Here is an 18,460-nt window from a genome sequence, read left to right as displayed (position 1 = left end):
AAGGTCTACAGGAAGTGTGTGGCGGAAAATTAAATTGTGGCCAGAGGCTGTAAGCAAGCCTGTATAAGAGGACTGGATTACTGGGGGATTCCACATGTGGTGTACAATAAAGTATATCATTTGTTATTTATGTTCATAGATGTTATTATACTTACCCCCATTCTATTTTCTGAAAACAAAGAGCACCATGAGTGTTTAAAAATACCGCAATGTCGATATAAATATAGATATGAAACCCTTTTTAGGTTGAGAAATGTTTGGATTATACATGTGGCTACAGAAACGTAAATGCCAGCATTGGCGAGTGGGTTGAAAATAACACAATAACCCTGACAAATGAATAATAAGCTGAGGGAATGTGTGTGTAATTTATGACTGAGTGAACTGGAGTCTCAGTGACTAAATAAAAATGACTACATGCCATTATTTGTGTTTCTTGAGATTTAGATAAACTGTAGTGCCTACTGAAGCCTTTATTCCTAACTGTGTGTTGTTTTTTTCCCCAGGACTCAAGCTGGTGGAGAGTTACCCTTATGAGACAGTGGAGAGGGATTACAACTATGTCCGCTTGGCCTCTATTTCTGCTGGCAAGTTCACCAACCTTCATTAACTTTCACCATATTGTAAACCCCTTTACCCTTTGAAGATGTTTGTGTTCTATTAAGTATACAACATTACGCCAAAGCCTTTTCACTGTAAACATGCCCAATATAAACATTCACATCTCAGACTCAGCTGAAATAACATAATCCATGAACGTCAAAGCATACTAATGGAGGCATTTTTTGATACTACTGTCTTAAAATAAGTGACTATTCCAAATCTGGCCTATGAAAAGAACATACTAGCTTAATATAACACCGAATGACAACAGACTGAACTAAATATCCCTTATCAAATGAGGCAAAGTTTTATTTAAGAACAGCTGAAATCAGGTTTTGATACTGATGTGGTCATTGTTATCAAGAGCCAAAGCCATGTTTTGGCTCTACATTATATGAATCTGCTGGGAATGGGACTGGAACCAACACAACAAAACCAAATTCATAAATAATGAACACAAGTAGCAAATGTTTATGTTAAAAACTGGGACCAAATATTTGGCATTTAGCCCAAAAAAAGAACTAAAAATAAATCAGTTATTAAAATATTGCTGACTTTTCTCCGTTGACATTTCATAAACTGCACCGCTGTCTTCATCTAGTTTGACCAGAGGACCTGCCAGCTTTAAAAAAAATATATGTAAACAAGCTTATCACTCATCTCTGAAGTACACAACTCACAGAGGTCAGCTCACTTCCACATTTCCCAACATAAATCCCAAAGGCTCATTCACAAATTGTCACAAAGTAGCAAAAGCTGCAATCACTGTGCTGCTCATTTCAGTGGCAGATCTACACAGAAATATTTGATATTTGATATATATTTATTAGTTCAGTCGTCATATATTACGAGCAAAAAAAAAATAACACTCTTCAATAATAATAATACTAATAAATCACTGAACAGGCTCAGTAGTCCCTATATTTATGCCCCGCCTATATTCTTATCATTAACAAACATCAACAAACAGAATAATGAATTGCACATTTTTATGCACATATTAACATCATTCCACAATTTAATCCCAACAACAGAAATAAATCTTTGTTGAATCTCTTTCTTTGCTTTATTATAATAAAATAGAAAAAAAATCTCTCAAGTCAAACTTAATCTCCCACACTGAGAAAAACCTTCACACGCAGTTTGAGAGTACCTTAGATTTAGCTTGAACTTAATTAGCATTGTTTAAAAAAAAAAAAACAAACAAAAAAAAACCACACACAACAACAACAACAACAACACATTTCATTTGTTTGCATTTAATTTAAACCAGTTTCATCATATCGAACCTGAGAAACAATGGCTCAGTGTGATCATAATATCCAGACTTGTTAATGACCCCTATTACTCTTTTTTTTGTAACATAACTATTGGATTTATTGTTTTGAGGGTCATGCCCCACAGTTCCACACAGTAAGAAAAAACAGGAAGTATAAGTGAACAGTAACTTATATGCAGGGCATTATAATCCAACACATCCTTAGTTAAAAAAACAAACAAACAAAAAACTCCTAATGATTTTGATATATTTTACCTATAATATAATGAAACATGTTATGTTTCATGTTAATTTATAATTAGTCATGACATCTAAAATTTTACCTCATAGACTCTTAATTTTAGATGTCAAAACCTTTAATTCAATATTACATTAGTATAACAATAGTGTTCTGATGCAAAAGATAACTTGTTACAATAAGTTTGTGTACCTGTGCTATTGGATGTTACATACGACTGAAGATTTACAGTCACCATGAAATAAGAAATGGAAGATGAGATCTTGTAAAGTAAAAGATAAAAAGTAAGTAGTTAAAAGTCTGATAGTGAAGTATTTTAGCTGTTGACAAGCATTTCAGTCTTGTCTAAAGCAAAGGACATGGCAACTCAGAAATCACTTTGCATTTAATTCAGGTTTTTTTTAAGCACCAAATCAGTAAAACAAATACTCCAAGGCGCTTTATGTCGTAAGTTAAGGACTCTATAATAATACATTAAAATTCTTTACTGTTCTCTGGTAATACCTTATTTAACCTACTTTGTGGAGGTGTGGGTAAATACATGTAAACGTTCTGGTGTACATTCTGCAGAAAAGTAACAAGAATTGCACGTCTTACTGGGTTTTGTGAAAGCACAATTTTTCTTTTCTTACTGTCATGTTTAAATTCTGCGACCCTGTGGAATTCAAATTAGAAAAAAAGGAACAATTGAGTGTTCATAATTTTTCTGTTGGGCTGGGGGACGGGGTACAATTTAAAAGGCAAATTAAATTCAAAGATTCACAATATTCAGATTAAAGGAGCGCATCTCAGTTATGATAGGGCCAGAGGCAGGGTAGACCCTGGACAGTTCTCCAGTCTGTCACAGGGCTAACAGAGTGACAGACAACCATTCACACACTCATTCATATCTATGAGCAATTTAGACAGACCAGTTAACCTAACCCTACTAGCTGCATGTCTTTGGACTGCAAAGGGGAGAATCCAGACAAACACAGAGAAACATTCAAACCTCACACAGAAAGGCCCTGGCTCGATTCGCACCTTCAGGACCTTCTGATGTGAGGCAATAGTGCTAACCACTGCGCTCTACCAAATATGAAACACTTAAAAAAAAAAAAAAAAAAATTTCTCCAGTATAAGGTCATAGAGGGGTGTTAAATATAGAGTTGAAATAAAGCAATCAACCAATCATTCAAAATTATGACATTGTGCTATGTTCAAAGCACTGAAGGCCAGACTCTTCGTCTGATGCTCCTTTTGTTTTTCTGATAGTCAAAAACAAGTCCCCCATTTTTTGTTTACACACACACTTCCTCCTTAAACCTGATGTTCAATTCCAAACTCCTTATCTGATGTTTTAACAACAGGAGATTACATCTCATCAGGATGAATTGGTAAACTAGTACATGCTTATGTTCTCATTCACATACACACAAAACCTCTCGATTAGTTTTCTGTTGAAACCTTGTCACTAACCTTACTTCCGTCCACAGACTCTGATGTTGGCATGACAACTGTGAATCGCTGCCTGGATGCAGCCAAGGCTTGCAATGTGGACGACTTGTGCCAGAAGCTCCGCACAGAATATGTCTCGGCTTGTATCAAACCCACTGCCAAGTCAGGCCTGTGCAACCGGCCCAAATGCAATAAGGCCCTGCGCAGGTTCTTTGACCGTGTTCCTGCTGATTATACACATGAGCTGCTCTTCTGCCCATGTACGGACACAGCCTGTGCAGAGCGTCGAAGGCAGACCATTGTGCCCAGCTGCTCGTATGAAACGGTGGATAAACCCAACTGCATTGCACAGATGAGGATCTGCAAAGCTGACTATGTGTGCAGGTAGGAACAGAAGTAAATACGTAATAATAGACTAATAACAGACTCCACTTGGCAAATGTATGCATCAAAACATAAAGGAGGTTTGCTTGCATCCATAAATTATTTATATAATATCAACATGTTATTGGTTTCTCCTTACAAATATAATTTTTCAACAGTTTTTTCAGTTTTTGGGAAATAAATAACCAGCAGATATAGTCAGACACCTCCCCAGTGAGGTCACGGTTGTACTTCTTGTTCTGCTTTGGAGCCAAAACCAGTTTTTCACCTGCTACAGGTTCTGGCTAGAGGGTAATTCAAGCCTGAAGTAAATTTTCCAGGGCAGAACAAGACTAACATCACCAGCTACTGAAGTTAGAGTTTCTCTCTGGAGAAGGTAGCTGGTGAGAAAGCAGGAAACGGAAAGGACTGAACAGCAAAAACGACTCTTTCAAAGTAAGAGCGAGGGTATTACCAACTAGTTAATCAATTGCAGATGGCATTTTCTCCCAGAAGAAGAAAAAAATAAAAGTTTCTAAATGCAGCCTTCTTCAGCAACCTGCATGAGTAAAAGTTTTTTGTTGGAAAGCATTTATCACTATGCATCTTATTTTGATACAGCAACACACGGCACTAAGATAATTGTTTACTCCAGCTTTGATATTGCTAAATACTCTAGTTTCTCTTGTTTTTCTTGGATATAGATTTTACTTGTATTCTCCATACATATTTAGGCCAGTGCTGTTCAATCGTATGGCTCTTTGAAACTAAATAAACAGCCACTCAATCAACAAAATGGCCTGCTGTTTTACCCTAAAGCTTTGTACCACCAGTGGTTAGAACACCCCAGAGAGCCTGTTGGAATAACACATTAAATATTTAGCACAGATAAAGAGCCAGATGGATCAGAGTTATCACTCATTGCTATCTCTGGTCATGGCCATTATTTTTCCACAGCCCCATTAGACTCAGAGGGCTTTACTAATGATCCCAGGTCTGGGGAATGAAATATATTACTCTTTCTATCACTTTCACATTACAGCTCAGTGCTTTCACTCTTCACCTTGGCCTGCAATATTTCTTTAATGTTGGAGCAGCAAACTCTTAATTAAATGACTGAGTTATAACTTAAGTTACTTAGAGTAAGAAATGATATGTAAAAATGAAATCAGCAAACCTTTTAGATAAAAATGTAGAGTTCTGTTGTGTTCTTCCTAACTAGTATGCATTTTGTGTTTTTATAGGTCTCGTCTGGCACAGTTTCAGTATGACTGTGAACCGTCCAAAACATCTGCCAGTGGCTGCAAGCAAGAGAACTATAGAGCCTGCCTCCTTGCCTACACAGGGCTTATAGGTATGTGAACATCTGGAATGTAACACGGAGAGCGAAAACACACAGTCGAAAACATAAAATCACCACCTGTAGGAGGAAAAAGACAGTATGTAAGTGACGCTGTGTGGCATATGTTGGGAGAGAGAAGGAAAGAGAAAACTGTGCAGCCTTAAATGCACCGGAATGAGCAAAAGCTAGCTAGAAGCTAAATTAATAAATACAGAACAGGTTAAGATTGAGTGGGAGAACGAAAAGACAAAGTTCAGCTTGGTATAAGATGGTATAAGTATAAATATCTCTCATTGCAGAAAAAACTGAAGCTCTTTATGCAGAGTGAGGTTTAATCTGTTTTATAACAGGTGGCAAAAGAAAAGGAGCAGGTAGAGCAGACATTTCTTTTCCATGCACTGGAAAGAGGAGCTAACCTAATGCATTTCAAGAATCTCAAATGGTGCCCCTCAGCACAAACACACACTTGGCGTTTTCATTCTTGTCTTGTATTTATTAAAGTACTTGAAATCCCACCAACACTATGTTGGGGGGCGCGGGGGGGAACAGAAAACAATCTCAATGCCAGAGACTTCTGTGACCTAAAAAAGAGAAAATTGGAGCATTTTTCAGCATCACTCTATTATATAATATGACTGCAGCTAATCTAACCTGTGGTGTTATAATATTACCATGCTTTTACATCAGGTCAGTGTATAGGGAATGCAGAGTCCATTAAGGCTTCAGAAAATAATGCATCATGATTACAGTGTAACAACTCAAAAGCAATGCGCATTTAATATTGATTGACGGCTGGCGCTGTCTCTCTGCAGGAAGTACAATAACTCCCAACTATGTTGACAACTCCACGTCCAGCGTAGCCCCATGGTGCTCATGCTCAGCCAGTGGGAGCCAGAGAGAAGAGTGTGAGAATTTCCTGGGATATTTCACAGACAACATCTGTCTCAGTGAGTGCTACCTTTTTACTCTAATGTCAACAAAGTAGTGCACAGACTCAGGTTTTTGTTGTAGGATTGTGTTCATTTAGAGATATTTGGGAATAAATCATTAGACTATGCTGTTGGCAGCCTGTTTAACTGGTGATATGTGGTTCAAAAGAAAGGGTTAATGCGCCTTTTTTGTAAGTTTTGGTTTATAGATTAACCCTTGCCTGTGTAATGTCAATATTTTTGTTACTCTGCCAACATTTATTGTGTTATTAAATCAATACAACCACAACCATCCATCCATTCTCTTCCGCTTATCCATGTCAGGGACTTGCTGGCGCTGAAGCATTTCCCAGCCGCCACGTGGCGAGACGCGGGGTACAACCATAGCAGTTTATGGATGTTTACTTTTTCTCAATGGCAAGCATTGGAGACCACATGTATGGTTAATATTTAGAATTTACCGCTGTTAAAACACACGTATGTACAGAAGTGATACTCGTGACAAAATGTAATGAAAAAAGAAAAATCAATCATAATCAAGATATACTGTAGGCAGAAAGAAATATGTTTATCTTGAACAAATATAAATGAAGGAAGGTTTTCTGGTAACTAACTGTTTACTTCTGTGAAACGGACTAGATTAGTGCCACTCTGGAAAACAAATAGCCCGTGTCTGCTGATCTATATGACACATGAGGGACTATTTTGCTGGGTCTTGCATATGTATTTCCTACACTTGATGAAAGTATACTGTGACTGCCTGCCCATTTTGTTTTGTCACACATTGCAGCTCTTATATATTTGTTGTCACTGGATCTAGAACAGAATTTAGAACAGGGAACATTTCTTGATGAATTTTAGTGGCATCTGGGATGAAAAGTTCTTAATCAGATTTGAGGTCCTGGTCATGGTTGCACCATGCTGGCAGTTCTGCGGGGTCGCTCATTCCTTGGGGAAGAAGGCCAATCAATTTCAACAGTTTTCTCTCCTTGCTGGTGTTGGGCTTGTTCTCGGCATAAATTATGGTCAAGCTCATCCTTGTCATATGCATTGCTATACCTTAAACCAGGGCTGCCCAATCCCGGTCCTCGAGAGCTACCGTCCTGCAGCTTTTAGATGCATCCTTGTTCCCACACACCCGAATCAAATGAATGGCTTGTTATCAGGCCTTTGCCAAACATGATGGCATGCTGGAGAGGTAATCAAACCATTTGATTCAGCTGTGTTGGAGTAGGGATGCATCTAAAAGCTGCAGGATAGTAGCTCTCGAGGACTGGGATTGGGCAGCCCTGCCTTAAACGGTTGAGCACAGGGGTGTAATTTCCAGGGGGGTTAGGGGGGTTATGACCCCTCCAATATAACTCCCTCAATAAAATTACGAATTATTTTGCATAAATAGGCTGTTGATTTTCTTTCCTAATTTCAGGTATTACCAGCAAAATAGTTGCATGTTTAATCATCTGGCAATTTACCCAGATTGTTACACCCCGGCCTAGGCAACCGGCGTGCAACACAGGGAAAATAAAAATAAAGGAAAAAAACAAAACAAAAAAAACTACTACGGGTCTCCACAAAAAAATCCCAAAACGAAAGTATCGACAACTATTTACATCAACGCAAACTAAGACATTTATTTACATCAAAACACCAAACTATTTACAACCAGGGGGGAAGATCACCAACCTGACAAACTGAAACACAGGGCTTAAATACATAGAGGGAGCAATCAGGGAATGGACAACAGGAGGGAAACACAGCTGGGGCAAATCAGAACTGACGAGACAAGGAAGCGTAAACTGAACACACTGAGATAAGACAGACTTTCAGAGTAAAGCAGGAAACACATAACAGTCACGCCTAAAACAAAACACTGACAACACCGAATCGTAACAAGATTTATTTATTTATTTAGACAGAGAGTTTGACTCTGCCCCAGACCATTTCCTATGGGTTACCCCCCACACACATACACTCCTTCCCCACCCTTCTAACTAGAGTTTACACTGTCCTATCCAATAAAAGCAAAAGGCCTTGCATTCATTATCTTCCAAATTCGCCTCTCTTCTACAATTTCTGAGTTCAAAATCTTTTCACTGTCTTGATGGATACACAGTAACACAGGCGAAGTGCTGCGTTCCACCACTGACTTGCAGTCGATTTGAGTAGTTCCCAAAAAAGAGGGTAAAGTGTGCAGGATGTACAGGATGACAGGTGTAAGTGCATGAAATGTAACACTGTTGGGAACTTGTGCAGGAAAATCAGGAGCAAAGATGAAAATGGACATGCATGCAGGTACACATACACAAACAAATACACCCTGCTCCATCCACCCACTCAGTGTTTACAGAATGAAGTTAGGGGTTAAACTTCAGGGAGACTTACTGGGGATATTAACAATTTTGCTCATTTATATTTCATATTATATTCACTATATAGTACATTACTTTATGTGAAATTGAACTGCATCTGGCACAGGTAAAAAGACAGAGCCTGCAACTGTAGAGATGAAACAAATCCTGTTTTCCCAAATTGCTGGCTCGCTCTGATTTCTGTGGTTTCACATCCTTCCACTTAACTCCTGGTTGAGCAGTGTAATTTCATTTGTAAGATAAAACAGAAAAAATGAATTTTGTAATCAGTATAATTTTCACTGATAACCTGTAATACAGGACATTCAAGGGGCTTGATATGAAAACCAAATTAAGCTCCATGGCAGGCATAATGATAGGATGGAGCTGTTGGGATTCAGTGAGAAAAATGTTTTCCAGCATACTTCATCACTGGCACAGAGAGAGATGTGTTTAAATCAAGGGTCTCTTTGTAAAATTCAGAGTGTGCTCTTTCTCACTCCCTCTGGTTCATTCTTTCATTTATGAATGAAACAAAACACTTTTTTAAATGTTGCACGATCATTTGCACTTTATGTGGTTTCTTGGTAATTCCACCTGCTCTTTCAGACAGTCACTTCTAACTGAATTATATGTAAGCAACCCTGTAATTATTAGCCTATTTAAAACGTATCATATCTTATTTAAAGAACTGATGGAAAATAAATGCTGTTGAAGATTTTGGAAATTTTTTAATTCCCCAGGTGTGTTAAAGTGATCAAAAAAGAGATAAATGTGCAAAAGCACTGTCTACTGACCAATCAGTGCTCAGGAAAACAATCACACCATTCTTGGAAGATCCCTCAGACCTTGGTGGGTAGGTAGAAAGACGCTTTTCTTTGCAAGCTCCTTTGACTACAATGACCTGGATGACTGAGAACCTTCACAGACATAAGATATCAAGGTCTAAAGAACAATAACATTACTTTAAAATTTCTAGTAGCCCAAGAGAAACAAACAAACAAACAAAAAAAGGGATAAAAATTGTGTCTAAGAATTTGTTTCTTGCTCACCTCTGAAAGAAAAAAAAGAGTTTAGAAAAGGAGTGGGCAATTAATTTTCTCAAGGGGCCACATGAGAAATTGGGACTGCCCCGTGTGTCTTATGGAAGCTCTGGAAAACTAATAGTCCTTTCCTGCTTTAGATACTTGTAAAAACCTCTTTCTTAAAGAGAATCTTAAAGATTCTTTAAAGATCTGATTGATATCTGATCTTTAAAACAGAGCACCTATTTGTACTATACTATCTATACTATCAAATTAGCAAGTATAGGCTGCATTTGAACTTTGGTTTTATGTTTATTCTTTTAACTTATTCTTCATTGTTAATTTAAAGGTATTTTACACACATCTGTACATGCATTTAATCTGCCAGGTTCTCCTGTTATTTAAGAGGGAAACAATGCTGATACGTTTGTTGACTTACGTAGTGAGCATTTTGTTGTTTACCTTTATAAGATAACATAGGCCAAACTTTATTTTTATAGTGTTGCTAACCAAAGTGCTTGAAACTGTTAAACTAAAGTACACTGACACACTCTTTGATTATCTGTAGCCATGTAACAAGGATGCTACAGCTTTCCTTGCAGAACTTGCTGATATTTGTTGAAATGTCTATATACAGGGAGTGCAGAATTATTAGGCAAATGAGTATTTTGTCCACTTCATCCTCTTCATGCATGTTGTCTTACTCCAAGCTGTATAGGCTGGAAAGCCTACTACCAATTAAGCATATTAGGTGATGTGAATCTCTGTAATGAGAAGGGGTGTGGTCTAATGACATCAACACCCTATATCAGGTGTGCAGAATTATTAGGCAACGTCCTTTCCTTTGGCAAAATGGGTCAAAAGAAGGACTTGACAGGCTCAGAAAAGTCAAAAATAGTGAGATATCTTGCAGAGGGATGCAGCAGTCTCAAAATTGCAAAGCTTCTGAAGCGTGATCATCGAACAATCAAGCGTTTCATTCAAAATACTCAACAGGGTCGCAAGAAGCGTGTGGAAAAACCAAGGCGCAAAATAACTGCCCATGAACTGAGAAAAGTCAAGCGTGCAGCTGCCAAGATGCCACTTGCCACCAGTTTGGCCATATTTCAGAGCTGCAACATCACTGGAGTGCCCAAAAGCACAAGGTGTGCAATACTCAGAGACATGGCCAAGGTAAGAAAGGCTGAAAGACGACCACCACTGAACAAGACACACAAGCTGAAACGTCAAGACTGGGCCAAGAAACAGGAAGAAGTCTGCATCCTTCAAGAAAAACATGATTTTCATGCAGGACAATGCTCCATCACACGCGTCCAAGTACTCCACAGCGTGGCTGCAAGAAAGGGTATAAAAGAAGAAAAACTAATGACATGGCCTCCTTGTTCACCTGATCTGAACCCCATTGAGAACCTGTGGTCCATCATCAAATGTGAGATTTACAAGGAGGGAAAACAGTACACCTCTCTGAACAGTGTCTGGGAGGCTGTGGTTGCTGCTGCACGCAATGTTGATGGTGAACAGATCAAAACACTGACAGAATCCATGGATGGCAGGCTTTTGAGTGTCCTTGCAAAGAAAGGTGGCTATATTGGTCGCTGATTTGTTTTTGTTTTGTTTTTGAATGTCAGAAATGTATATTTCTGACATAGCTAAAACTAAAATAGCTACAACTAAAAACAAACTAAAAACTACTTCCAAAAACATTCAGCTTTGATATTAATGAGTTTTTTGGGTTCATTGAGAACATGGTTGTTGTTCAATAATAAAATTATTCCTCAAAAATACAACTTGCCTAATAATTCTGCACTCCCTGTATATAATGTATATAATGCTTTTTTAAACTGTAACTCTCAGACACTCTCAGCTGACACAACATAAATTAGTCACCATTGCCATACATGTATTTGCATTATGTCTTTCTCTAGTCTCTTTGTTTTCCATGCAAATTTTTAAACTTCCTCTCTTTCCTTCATATTTTTATGACCTCTGCTCTGGAGTGTGAATAATGAATGTCCTTATTACTGACCCTGGCAAGCATATATCTATCACAGAACCTGTACACATTGAGAATATCTTTGGTATGTGTAGCGAGGTGAATCTTTGGCCAGTCTTTCCTCGGGCCCCCTGCCTAGAAAAGATACAGAGACGTCTCACAGTTATTTGGCCAGTGCAAACGGTCTAAGTGTTAATGAGGTCGATGTGGAGAGGCAGGTGCAGTTTGGATGCTTGAAGAGAATACTGAGTATTTTCGCCTTTCTTTTTTCCTTTTCTCCTATGCTGTCCAAATCCAAACTGGCCTTGGCCTAGGAGAACCTCTTATGCAAGATTTACAACGCAGAACAGGAGGCATCTGTCATGACTGAATAAGACATGAATGTAACTCAATGAAAACACCAAGGTGCTGCTGCTGAGGAATAGTAACGTTTTTTACTGCTATATCTAATGTTTCAGGTAATGCGTTCATGATGTTTGGAAGGGAATCAGACCAACAGCCGACTCACAGCCAGTACAGCACAACCAGCCAAGGCAGAAGAGAAAACAGCAGCACCACCTCTCCACCTGGAACCATAGAAACTATGAGGAACATTCTGGATACAATAATACCAACACAGGTGTGCAGTTTTCTCGTCATTCTTTTCTTGCATCTCTACAAAATCCCACGTTTAGAAGTGAACCATTTCTGGCAAAACAACTTTCTCAGATGTGCAACATTGTAGGCTTCTGAAATTATTTTGTACAGGACCGAGACAACGACAGTGAGATTTGTTGCTGTCTGTGTTATTGTTTCAGCTGCTCATTTTCCGTATTCCAAATGGAATTTGTCTGCTGAAAAATGACATAAATCGTGTTAATATGACCATTTTTTTAAGGTATAAACATTTGAATTCACCTCCAAAAGTTGATTCTGTTCATCAGTATTCGTCACTCATCAGTCTGAAGCCGTCACTTGGATGAGTGACGAAACGTTTCTCCCACTGAAAACGCTTCGTCCAGATGAACAGGATCAACTTTTGGAGTTTTACTTACCTGAATGATTGAACATGCATCAAGACATTTGAATTCACCCTTATATAGGACCATCATGGGACACTTTTATAACTAATACTGCTGCTAATACTTGCATTAGGCAACACAATACTAGCCAGATAATACCCTAACCAAGCTGACATGGGGTGCTGATTAGGAAGTCTCGAAATAAGGTTTACCTTTTTGTTAATTCATTTCAGTGCAAATAAATATGTAGTGCATTTTAACTTCTGCATACACATACAGCACAATAGCAAGTTCACTCTCTTTATTCAGAATGAGAAGTATAAAAAATACTGTTTTCATTGCCAAGTGATGATCTGTGGCGCCTAGGTTAAATTTTATTCATAAAAATGTAAGTTGCACACATAAATATTCAATGGACCACTGCAGCTAGTCTTTGGCACATCCATGTGCACCAGGCTATGCATGTTCAAGGTCCAATGTAGCACTGCAGCCAGCCATTTTTCTTGGGGAGGACATTAAGTATAATACATTACAATATAATATATTACATTTTTGACTATGATCACCTAATCTGACACAGAAACCATTTCAAAACGCGATTGTGTGTGAGGGTCTTCTCACTGCATTTCAGCAGTGGAAGCAGCTCTTGCTTCCACTTTAGCTTTACTTCAGTCCTCACGGTCAACCACAAGCAAAGCTAAATTGTCCTTTTTATTACTTTTGTGAATATAGTCACATTACAAATCCCTAAACAGGTACAATAATAGATAGATTCTAGTTATAGAAAGATTTTTGTACTTATGTACCATTAAGCTCTACATTTTTGCTCACTTGTCTTTAGGCTGAATCCTTTTCTCCCTTTCTCTATGTAAAAGCAAAGTTTAAAAGTATCATTAAGTTTGTCCTGTGATTATTGGTAGCAGCAGGAGAGAATGGCCTGGTACTTACAGCGTGTCTGTTTGAGCACTCAGACTGCTTTCTTACTACAAGTCTCATTTAGCCACACAGTTATGCAGCACTTTTATCTACGCCTTACACACACACACACACACACACACACACACACACACACACACACACACACACACACACACACACACACACCACTGTCTGTAGGAGAGTCCCAGCTGATAGGGTTTTTCACGGTGCAGCTTTAAACACATTTTTCACCCAAGTTGCTGCCTGTATTTGCATTGGGAAGTGCAAATTTGGGCTACATTGCTTCACTGCATAGCTTTTGTATACAATGATGATAACTTAAAAACTTTACTTTGAGTGTCTTGTTGTGAAATAAGAAAATAAATATGTAAAAATTCAATGGGAGTGGAACAAGATGGATTTAAGTTAAAGTGGTTACTGAATAGTTTATATTGAGATGTACTTTAGGTAGAGATGTAGTACAGAAGCTGCAGAAGACTGCTGAATAGCAGGTTCCAATACAGACTAGACCAGGAGGTGGGGGGGGGGGAAACAATCAAATGAGCACATCAGGTATGAACCACATTCTTTGAAATGTTTGTGTAGCTCCCACAAAGTCCAAGTATTTTAATTTTACTGAAAATGAAAAGAGAAATTTCAAAGGTGAAAGAGATAAATTTGTATTTGACAAGAGATGACACATATCTGTGTTTGGCACCTAATCACTAATCTGCTTTTATATGAGCAGTAATGACACATGAAACTCAAAGTGTTTACAACAATTAAAGAGATTGGAAGTCATGAAAAGATGAAAAGACTAACTTCCCTGTCTCTTTCCAGGTCTTGGGAAATGAATTACTGGTGGGCCACTCCACCATGTCATCTAACAGTCTCCTAAACGCTGCCTCACCTCACAGTCTAATGCTTCAAGCTGCCTTCAGCCTTCTGTTGCTACTCCTTCAAATCCTTATCAATGAACGCTAAAGAGCACAGGGGGCATGCCAAGGATTCTCCTAGTACCAAGCAAATGGGAGCACCTGTGCAGTTCAGAGGAAGTGGACCGTGTGGCGCTATTCCTCCCTCTAAATTTGTACAGCGATTCTGTTCTTCTATTTTTCTCTCTAAATAGTCCGGTTCCACCTGTCAGAGTTCTCATTCTGAGTGTGGGAGCCTTTGACAGACAGATGCCTGTATGTGCATTTGTATATTATTGTGATCAAGCTGAAATGAAGTCAAGGTGCTGCTTCTGTGGACTAGCTAAGTTTTCAGCTATCTCTGTGTATCTCTATTCAGTTATATTATAACAAATGTGTATGATATTTAGACATGAAGTATGTACTGTGAAGATTTGTATTATAAACAGAGGCTCTTGTTTAAATATGGTTCTGAAAAATGACTGGAGCAAACTTTGTATGTGCTCTGTGGATAAAGTGTTCAGAAAGCTGCTGTCTCTTCAACTGAGTGAAAGAGGACCATTATACCTGACCAATACTGGAACTGTCGAGCGACCAAGAGACAACAGAGCTGCATTTCACTCAGACATCCTGGACTAATGCACTGATTCCAAAAATGTCTAGCACAACTATCAAGAAGAGATGTGGCGAGAACATAAGAAAAACCTTGACATCATCATCATCTTTTCCATTGAAACTGTCCCTTTCTCAAACTCCCCAGCAACATTTCACTTTTTATCGCTAAAACCTCAGAAGCTGTTGATAGAAAATAGAAGTCCTTGGTCTTTATCAGCGAAGGTGACTTCTGGGAATTGAAAGGAAATAACCAGAGAAGCTGAGACTCTTTGCCTGTAGCTGCTGTGCTTTGTGTTTGTGAGTGCAATGGCCCTTTGTTTCTCATTGTGTAAGTGACCATTTCTATACAGCGCTCTGAATTTTTGTGCCGGAGAACAAAGGGAATGGTTTTACTTATTGAGGTGTCACCTACACCAGTAGGGAGCCTGTTAGAGATTTGACAGTAATGAATGATTCAGTATTTCCTGTCTGGGAACATGCCAACCAGAGGAGTAGCAAATAAAAGTTCTCCGATCATTATGAATACATTTTGCTATTATTCAACCTTTTCTAATTAAATTAGCAATGTTTAGTGCTGTTGAAGTTAACACTATTAGGTTACAATTTCACTCCATATTTTTTACACTCACCAGAGTTTGAGAACCACTGACAGCTAAACTAACAGTCATAAAACCTATGAGGTACTATCAAGTGATTATTTGAAGTAAGAATATAACAGGATTTACATAATAATTCAGCCCTTTTGACAAAGTCTGATCTGTCTTAAGCCGATAAATTGCTTCATATTGGAGATGCGCTTATATCTTGCTTCGAATTCCTTAACGGCTATTTGAAACTAATTTTAAAGGCATTCAATATATTAATTATACATACTTAAATAAGTTAATTATTTGAAAACTGTATTGATTTTTGCTGCTCTTACTAGCTATTACCAACAGTAGATACAACTAGTGTTACATGTTACTGCCAAAGACTAAATAAGACAATACAAAATTCACTAATTTACCATACCATCATAGCTGAACATGTTGCAAAACATATTTTTTTTAAAGGAAAGCCCTTATTCATAAGAGGCTCAACAGAGTAAACACACACACACACACACACACACACACACACACACACACACACACACACACACACACACACACACACACACACGAATTGCCGTGAAATGACTATCATGAGTGATCCTTTTTTTTCTGAGAATGCTGTATAGCTTTGAAAACTGGAACTGCTGTAATGCTCAGCAGTAAAAGTAAAATCTGGCTGATTTGCTGATTTCTGCAGATAGTCACTATAAACATTCGTCCTTTACCAGTATTTACATTTTGCATTTGGTTTAAACAGAAAATTATCGGTATTCAATAAGCTGTGACATAAAATGCTGAATTATCTTGTTGTTAGCATTGTAAAAATTGCAAAATGAATTAAATTTGCATACATTTATGGAATATAACAAATGCCAACACGTTTTGGGGTTTTGTTGATTCACTGCATACAGCCGGCTAAATGAATGCCTGTTTGCTCATAATTGTGTGCAAAATGAAACATTTCCAAACACTGCCATGAAAATTCAGTGTGCTTTTTACTAACACTCATGAGTTTAATCTTTGAATGGAAGTAAAGATCATTTACATCTAAATTAGAGACAAACTGATTTTTAAGACAGAAAGCAATGCCAATATTTCATGATGTTCTGATATAAATGAGTCAATTTTTTTCAGACACATATAAATGCTGATAGATATTGGTTAAGCAAATTGCTAATATCACCCAATAAACTGTTGTAGGCCTAATCCAGCTATTTATGTAAAAAAGAAAGAAAGAAAGAAATTAGCAAGATTAGAAATATTCATTGTGCCTGTTGCCAAACCTCTTCAAAAAACAAGACAACTTCAAATATATAAATAGCTATAAATTGAGTTAATTGTAAAGTTGAAATAAAGGTCATTCGACTGAACTTGCTATGGTGTAACTCTGCTTGCAGACAAAAATGGAGCTTGATAATCATTAGCTCAAGCTGATGATTATCAAGCGTCATGCACCATCTAACGAATTCAAAGTGTAGGTGTTGGAAATGCAAATATTATTGTTGCAGTTATATGTGGTAATAAGTCCAAGACAGAATCAAAGTTCATAGTCATCCCCTGACTAGCTACTCATTTTGTTAGCGAGGCTAAAATAGCAATGGACTAAATTACCTTTGCAAACATTGCAATCAAGACTGGGTACACACACACACACACACACACACACACACACACACACACACGTAGGTAGTATGGTAGCTTTTATTAACCTGTATATGCCTCACATATGTCTACTTATTATTTTGAGGATTTGTTACACTATGACTAGGATAGTTCTGCTAATCAGAAGCTTGGTGGTTGGACCTCTGGCTCCCTTAGTCTCGTTGTATCTTTGGGTGAGACAGATGATTGAGGAAAATGATTCAAGTGCTCAAAAGAAGTAGAAAAGTAATAGTTATATATGATATTAAAATTCCAGTCTATTGGCCATTTTGGCTCAAAAATATCCCTTTTTGTCTGATAATTTGAAAACGTCTTAATGGCAACACATATTGTATTAAACAAATCTTTGGGAAAATTGTCAACACACAAAAATGAGACTAACTACTTATTTGACTATTAAACTTTCTTTGTGTTGTTTTGAATAATAAATGATTATTACTCTTAAAATGATACAAAGTTACAAGTTTAGTTATCCCTAATGCGCTACTTTTTTCTAATTAATAACATAAAAATTCCCAAAGATATTAAAGATTAACATTATGGTTTGCAAAACCTATATGTCAATATTGACCCAGAACACCATTTCAACAGAGATTCCTAATCTGAAGAATTTTACTCTCTGATTAAATACAATTTAAAAAAACAGTCACACATAGTAGAACTGCTGTACAATGTCATGTTTGCCTTTTCTCTACAGCACTTTTGTCCTTTTCTATGTCTTCTATGTCCGTGTTATTTTAAATAATTAAAAATAAACATAGCAGTTTTCCCTTAACGCAGAGATAAAAGAACGATAGGCTGGAAAGTTAACAAGGAGAAAAAAATAATCAGGTAAATCCAATTTATACAAGACTCAGAGTTATGACTGCAGATGAAAGTCCCCACTTATGATAAAAAAATGTGGAGCCTACAAAGCTCTTTATCAGAACTAAGTGAAGAATACAACACTTGTTTGCATCATCGTGCAGTTACACCGTAGGAATGTATAATGAAGTCAGTGGAGTGACCTCCAACATAATGCATGGCAGTGAGGAACAATGCTCATTTTAAAATTAATGTGGATGATAAACAGATTGCTGTGATTATATCAGAACTGCTCAGCTGATTTATACCAGACTCATTACCTCATGAGTGATGCATTTTCATTTTCACTGTGCAGCGTCGTGGAAAAAACAAACCCAGTTTAGAATCATCTCTTAT

The 18,460-nt window shown here is 37.6% G+C and overlaps 1 protein-coding gene across 3 annotated transcripts in view; it reads left to right on the top strand.

Moving 5' to 3' along the window:
- The window catches only part of gfra4b (GDNF family receptor alpha 4b), a 60,965-nt gene extending 44,197 nt beyond the window's left edge, over positions 1-16,768 (top strand). For all 3 annotated transcript variants that reach the window (XM_076875791.1, XM_004545806.4, XM_004545805.4), the window contains 6 exons: positions 507-587; positions 3,596-3,941; positions 5,165-5,274; positions 6,075-6,209; positions 12,016-12,176; positions 14,317-16,768. In XM_076875791.1, coding sequence (XP_076731906.1) covers positions 507-587; positions 3,596-3,941; positions 5,165-5,274; positions 6,075-6,209; positions 12,016-12,176; positions 14,317-14,460 — 977 coding nt within the window. In that variant the 3' untranslated portion in view covers positions 14,461-16,768. The remainder of the gene's footprint in view (positions 1-506; positions 588-3,595; positions 3,942-5,164; positions 5,275-6,074; positions 6,210-12,015; positions 12,177-14,316) is intronic.
- Positions 16,769-18,460: the final 1,692 nt, after the last annotated feature.

Source organism: Maylandia zebra, linkage group LG2, assembly GCF_041146795.1.
Source record: "Maylandia zebra isolate NMK-2024a linkage group LG2, Mzebra_GT3a, whole genome shotgun sequence".
Lineage (NCBI taxonomy): Eukaryota > Metazoa > Chordata > Actinopteri > Cichliformes > Cichlidae > Maylandia > Maylandia zebra.
Note: the sequence above shows the minus strand (reverse complement) of the source record. Positions and strands in the feature narration are given on the sequence as shown.